The following is a 7,627-nucleotide window of genomic DNA, read 5'->3' on the forward strand; positions in this document are numbered from 1 at the left end:
AAGTTTAATGTTAGACAAATTAATATTCAATATAAAAAAATTATTCCATTTTAAGCGACAACTTTCTGTCAAAAATTATAATTCGTCTACTTAGCTTTAGGTTTTACTCCATGACCCCAGGATTTAAGAATTTTTGTTTGTATGACGTCATAATTTCACACAGATTATTTCCATTTAAACAACACACAAGGTTCACAAAATGTTAAAAATATATTTTCATATTATTTTATTCAGCATGAACATTTCATGCAGTTCTCAGGACGCTGCTTTGACATTTTTAACGTGAACAGAAAACACAGGGAACACAAAAAACTTTTTTTTATGATCAGCGTTGCCAGATCAGACCGATTCACTATTTATTTAATAACATCTCAAAATTAGAATTATTTTTCTATTTTATATACTGCTTTATATCATACATTAGAATGGTGAATATTACAAATATTTCTGTTTGAAGTTATGATTCAGTTTGAGCTGATCCAATCTGGCAACCCTGTGCATGAGGAAGGCAGAAGCGTAAAAAAAACAAAAACAAAAACACCACAATATTATATTTTTAAAAAAAGTTAAGCGAGTTACAGACTGGATTAAAATGAATTTGTCATTAAATCAAGAACAGACTGAAACATAAAATTCTCTTTTCCTTTATAACAGTGTTAACATCGCTTCACTGTAAAATATTTCACTATAAAATAATAAAAAAAAATATTTCCATGGTTATGTGTAATATGAACAAGGCGAGAGAATAATGTTCTCTTAAATCAGTTATTTTACAGTTTTACGCAGATGATGACGTCAGAACCACCAGGAATGTAAAGTAAACACCCCCCGAAAAAAAAAAAGGCGTAAGTGTATCCGTGTAAACGTTTAATTTCATCGCTTTAAGTGTTTAAGTGTGTAAGTGTTGAAGTGTTAGTCGCTGATTAATCAGCTGATTCGTTAAAACAATGTTAGAGTAATGAAGACACTAAGAGAGCGTTGACTTACTTCATAAGAACTAGACATTTTATTCATTCAATGCTTTAATAATTAAAACTAAAAAATATATCGTACTTTAATGCTGTTACATATATTAAAAAAAGTGTTAAAATAAAGTAAATCTTTTTTTGTTGCAAAAAACAAAACAAAACAAACCTAAAATGATGCATTATATTAAATAATATCGGATATTTTATTAATTAAAAATGCCTCTAATTCATTCTAGTTAGTATACTAATGAAACAAAATAATTAATCTTTATTTTTAACACTTAAAATATATATAAGCGTTAAAAATGAAGAACATTAATTATTTTATTTGCAAAAAAATAAAACGATGCATTATATTAAGAAAAATCAGATGTTTTGTTAATTAAAATACCTCTAATTCTGTTGCGTCTATTTGAAAAAAGTGTTAAAAATAAGGAAAAAATTTATTTGCAAAAAGACGAAAAAAAAAAAGATTTATCATATGAAAGAAAACTGGATGATCGTTATATGTTTAGTGTGTGTAAGTGTTAAAATGAAGGAAAAACATTTCTGTATTTGCAAAAAAATAAAAAATAAAAATAAAATAAAATAAAAAGAAGCATTATATTAAGAAAAGTTGGATGTTGTATTAAATAAAAAAAACAAAAAGTCTAATTCTGTTAAAAATATTTTTGCCAACATGTGTTTAAATTAAGCAAAATAATTTTTTTATTTGCAAAAAAAAAAAACAATTAAGAGTGGGATGTTCTATAAATTAAAAAAAATATATATATATGTATATATATAAATTTTAAAAGTGTTTATAAGAAGGAAAATGAGTGTGTGAGTGTGTGAGTAGCGTCTACAGCCCTAATACAGAGATTTACGGTTAGAGATATCAGTACGAGTTTGAAATTGAATCAAATCATTTAAGGCTCAAAATGATCATCATGTTCACCAGGTCCAGTCGGCCATCTTGTGTAGGACAAAAAAAAAAAAAAACAAATAAAAGAAATAAAAAGCGTCTTTTAGCGGACACAGATAAATATATTACGCTGTTCAGGACACATCCACGTCACAGACACATGCTGTAGAATTATTCAGAAGAATCGACTCGTGAATCGATTCGTTCTTGACTCATACAGAGAATCGGATCCCGCTCGGACACCCTCGCAGCTCGGATCATCTTTTAGCGGAACGTCGTGTCTCTTTCCCGTTACTCACTGCGCTTCCGGAGGCGGAGCTTCTGTTGGCGTTCCCGACGTTCGCCCGGCCGCTCGGCTGCGCGCTCGCCGAGCTCTGACAGTTCACTCCGTTACCGTTAGTCGCATCGTTACCTGAATAAATTTTACATTTATTTGTTATTAACATTTTTCTGAAATTAGATTTCATCCAATGATTTACAGCTACAGTAGCTGAAGACATTTTGGATTAGAGACAGAAGAAGAGAAACTCACCCGCGGTACTCGAGGAACCGTTGTTGTTGTTTGCGTTGTTTCCTTGCTCATTAAGTCCCTACGATCCAATGTTAGCACTTTGTTACTACAGCCGTCTATAACAGTGTTATAACACAGTACTCAGTGTTTAATTGTAGGAGGAAATTAAAGGGAAAAATCACACGTACTGTTTTGTTCATCAGAGCCAAATATTCCGGGTTCGGCTCGCTGAAGTTTGGCACTTCGGAGTACACCATGCAAAACCTGGAAAAATAAAAACATTAAAAATTTACACAACAGAATTCAAATAATAACTCAATAATAACTCAGTAATAACTCAACTATTACTCAATACTCCCCAAAAACAGTCACATTAGGGCCTTTCGCACCGCTTTAGTTCCAGAACTAAATTTACAGTACTAATGTACAGAACTAAAGTACTGGGCGATTTTGCGTGAACTATTTCCCAGTACCGTTTAAAGGGCTGCATTCGCACCGACAGCGGGCACTAGGAAGTGACGTAAGCCGGTCGACAGCGACGTCATTTGTGCGCGGCGTTCAACAACGGAAACAAAGAAGAACAACGTAAACAACCGGAGGATGGAGGACGCTGTGATCGGAGCTGTGTTTCTGTCGTGTCTCGCGTCCATCTATCGCTGTTCTCCATACTTGTGAAATAAGTTGACACTACAGTATGTTTACGCGGCGTTTTAAATCATGGCGGGTGACGGCGTTTTCGTACGTGTTTGGCCAATCAGCGTCTACTTACGTCACGGATAGTACCAGTTGTGCTGGTTAGACGCTGCTCCGGAGTAGGAGCTCATTTGGTTCTCGAAAAAGGCAGTCGGTACTAAAATCACACCCAGTTCCGGAGGTGCGAAAATGCCAAAAAGTGGGTAGTTCCACAATTAGTTCAGGAACTATGAAAAGGTCCCCGTGGTGCGAAAGGCCCTATTAATGTAGATTTAGTTCTCTCTCATCATGCAGGTCTGGGAAATGTCCCTTCAGCGCCCCCTACTGGTGTGTCTGAAACATAGTTTAGTGTTTGTCCTGTTAACGTTGCCGTACTTCAGCACTGTTCTGCTAATGCTAGCATTTTTATTTGTTGAATTCTGGATTCTGATTGGTCACAAGCTGTTGATTAAATCTGTAGCTCTGACAGCGTCACACGTTTACATTAACGCGCTCGCTCTGCACCGCACGTATCTGCACCTTATTCACTATACAGTCCTTCTGCTTCTGTCACGGATCTTTGTGTCACTTATATCATATTTTTATATCTTTATATTATTTTTTTTATCTTTCCTACCTGTATTTAAGTAAATTCTGGTTTATGTAAACTCTATGTTTATGTCAGGGACAGTCGTATCGCGTACAGTTGTGTATGTGACCAATAAAATTTGACTCTGATACGTTATCGTTACTATAGTAACGGCTTATTCACAGGGATTTGTACAGCAGACGCTAATAATAAACGGATTAAAAACGTGTACTCGTCGACACTGTGAAGTTCTCTGTAAGGAGATGTTTATGTAACATTGATGGAAGGAGTCTCCAGTGTCAGAGGTAAAGCTGTAACTTTAAGATTTCCGACATCTTCAGCACGGAGGAGTTTACACTTCTTTGCGGTTTCTCCGTAACATGACAAGCTGCTGTTTTTTTTTTTGTCTTATTATGTTCAAGAGAGAGAAAATAGAGAGGCTGGTGAGAATGTAACTGTAATGGGATAAAAAGTATGACATGTTCTTTAATAAAAAATGTTAATTTTTGGAAAGCTGCTGCAGTATAAGAGGAATAAACCTCTCAGGGACGTGGTGTTGTAGGAAAATAATCAGCTGCAGGTTTGGTGACTGTGACTCGGCTTCATCACTCCTCCCCGTCGCTGATTATTTTCCTGTAACAGCACCACATGGAATGATTTATTCCTTACATAGTGAGCTTCTATCTGAGCCATCATTCCTGCTATTAGATAATAATTATACAGAAATCCAAAACGATAAACTGATATTAGAACATTGGATGCAATAAGACTTCGAATCAAATGCCGAGTGCTTTAGCGAATCACATGCGAGTCTTACTCTCCGATCTTCTGCAGATCTCCTCCTCTTCCTGTATACAGCGTGAGACAGCCTTTAAAAACAGATGCATAGCTGTAAGGAAAACACACACACACACACACACACACACACACACACACACTGCTGCTTCATCAGTGCAGATAAACAGAGATCGCTGAATTCCGCATGCGTTAAACACAAGCTCCAGTCTGAAACACATTAAACATGTTTACACTGAAATATCTGTGGGGTTTAGTGATTCTGCTGCTAATTCATTCATTATTATTTATATTATTTATTATTTATATTATTATATTCTCTTCATTCCTGTGAGAAGTTAACGGTCGAGTGTCTTGCTATCAGTGAGAAATCCAGCGGAGAAGCAGAGAAGATCTCGGAGTAAACGCTGGACTCAACATCCCAGAATGCAGTGCAGCTCCACAACGCGGTTGCGCTCGGTTTGTGTTCCCGAATGTGCAACAGTGTGCAGTGTGACGTTTGGAGAGAAATCTCACCCTTTGGTCAGTCGGAGGATGTCTCCGGTCTGAATGAGCGCTCCCACTTCATCCCACACTGATATGCTGATGCTCCCCGTCTTATCAGCTACCTTACAGGTGCGCACCTCGTGGCCATCTTTAGTTTTGGTCACCCTTCCTAGATAAACAGATAGATAGATAGATAGACAGACAGACAGACAGACAGACAGACAGATAGATAGATAAACAGACAGATAGATAGACAGACAGATAGACAGATAAATAGATAGATAGATAGATATATAGACAGACAGACAGACAGATAGATAGATAGATAGATAGATAGATAGACAGACAGACAGATAGATAGATAGATAGATAGATAGATAGACAGACAGACAGACAGACAGATAGATAGATAGATAGATAAACAGACAGATAGATAGACAGACAGATAAATAGATAGATAGATAGACAGACAGACAGACAGATAGATAGATAGATATATAGATAGACAGATAAACAGACAGATAGATAGACAGACAGACAGATAGACAGACAGATATATAGATAGATAGATAAACAGATAGATAGATATATAGATAGACAGATAAACAGACAGATAGATAGACAGACAGACAGACAGACAGATAGATAGATAGATAGATAGATAGACAGACAGACAGACAGATAGATAGATAGATAGATAGATAGAGGTGCACTTAAAATGAGCACTGTATTTCATATCCCTTACTGCCATGCATTTAATAATAACAAAAACCTCTTAATAATAATAACCTCTTACTAATAAAAACTCAATTCTTTAAGCAATTCCACATTTATGAGCTGCAAAATACATTTATAGCAGTTATAAGCTCTATAACAAAATACATACCAAATACATTTATGAATGAATTTATTATAAGCTCTATAACACCTACAATTATATATAAAATATATTTATAGCAGTTATAAGCTCTATAACAATACATTTTACAATTATTTGTATAACCCCTACAATTATATGTAAAATACATTTACAGCAGTTATGAGCTCTATAACCCCTACAATTATACAGAAAATACATTTATGAATGAATTTATTATAAGCTCTGTAGGTGCTACTGTAACATGTTAATATTCTTTGTATTTAACACACACTTCATGCTGAATAGACAGTGAATGAGCTGTGATTGATAGGAACCTGTCTCCAGGACGATGAAGATGACATTTAAATTCTTCAGTCCGGGTTTAATGTCCTTCACGAACGTCTCTGTGGTCATTTCTCAGAGTTTTAACAGAATTTTAATTAAAATCCGTGACCGTGGAAACAGACATGGCTCTCACACACACAAACTTATGGACACCATGGCTAGGCTAAGCTAGGCTAAGCTAGGCTAGGCTACCTTCTCCACAACTAGCTAATTCAAACCAAACATAAACGGTTTTATTTAGCCTGGCGATGCTGGATAAAGCCAAGCTAATGACTGTAATAATTTGTGTAATAACGTGATAATACGGCGGAGAGAGTTAAGTAGCACAGCGATGCTAACGGTTAACGTTTGTTTTGCTCCTCTTCCGTACGCGATGACGCAATCCGTACGCGACGCCATTACGTTCGTCACGTGATAAGGTTCGGTTCTCAAAGGAGCACTGTATTGGGATGAAACAGTGGCTTTGACACACTATATACTGCATATAGGCTGCATATATTAACTTGTTGTTAAGTTGGGAGTTTATCTGATTCATTTACCATATAGATCACTTCCTGTGTGTACATTTAGTGACTTGTGTTGCACAAAGTATTGGCACCCTTCTACCCTATCTATCAGTGGAAAAAGCACCACAGGAGCATCACTGAGCAGATAAGATGCAGGATATGATGCAGGTGGTGGTTTATTCTGAGTGTAGCAGTGACACTGACACGGTGGTGTGTGTGACAACGTTACACGTATATAGGAGTGGACAACACTTGAGTAAAATTTACTACTACAGTATTCTTTTCGTGTATTTATACTTCACTTTACTGTCCTCCTTTTATTCAAACCGTCAAAGTACAAATCTCGAAGGTCACTTCTTCTCTCCTCCAGCATCACTGTAGGCTTCATATCTAAAGGTTCAGTTTAGCATCCAATCATTTCAGTTTAGAATCTAGTCAAGTTCATCAGTGTAGAAAAAACTGTCAAGAAAAGAGCCAGTTTGTCACTAGACATGACCTTCACATGCTACACAGTGTTGTTAGCACTATAGCTAATATATCCGTGTGTGTTTGAATACGGATAATCCACCGTACTGCAGTGATGAAGTTGAGGATGAGCGCCCCTGGCCCTACCTCAGTAAAACGTTTCAATATGCTGTAGTAAGCACTTATTTGAAAAAGCATTCTGAGGTAAGTTTTGCTAATTTGTTAACATTCATTGCTATATTTAACTTAATATATTTAATGGTTATATTTGCTAATGCCAGATTAGACCAGCATCGATTCCAGTATCTAACACTCTTGGCTCGGCAGCGAGTCAGATTCTAGCTAACGATTGCTAAATATTGCAAATTTAAACCAAAAATCATCTTCTAATAGTTATAGATAAACTAATAAAAGTTACATGCACATATGACGTTAATTTAAAACCATTTATTTTTTTACTTTTTAATACGTGAGTATATTTAAAAGGAGCAACTTTTTCACTTTTTACTTGACTACATTTTTTGTGT

The 7,627-nt window shown here is 35.9% G+C and overlaps 1 protein-coding gene across 1 annotated transcript; it reads right to left on the reverse strand.

The window, feature by feature from the left end:
- Positions 1-202: 202 nt before the first annotated feature.
- On the reverse strand, positions 203-6,856 carry nabp2 (nucleic acid binding protein 2). The gene is made up of 6 exons (XM_026932781.3): positions 6,120-6,856; positions 4,956-5,094; positions 4,462-4,533; positions 2,572-2,647; positions 2,405-2,462; positions 203-2,284 (listed from the first exon to the last, which is right to left on the reverse strand). Exons 1-6 carry the CDS (start codon positions 6,196-6,198, stop codon positions 2,130-2,132), a joined length of 579 nt encoding a protein of 192 aa, XP_026788582.1. The 5' UTR covers positions 6,199-6,856; the 3' UTR covers positions 203-2,129.
- Positions 6,857-7,627: the final 771 nt, after the last annotated feature.

Source organism: Pangasianodon hypophthalmus, chromosome 20 (genome assembly GCF_027358585.1).
Source record: "Pangasianodon hypophthalmus isolate fPanHyp1 chromosome 20, fPanHyp1.pri, whole genome shotgun sequence".
Taxonomy (NCBI): domain Eukaryota; kingdom Metazoa; phylum Chordata; class Actinopteri; order Siluriformes; family Pangasiidae; genus Pangasianodon; species Pangasianodon hypophthalmus.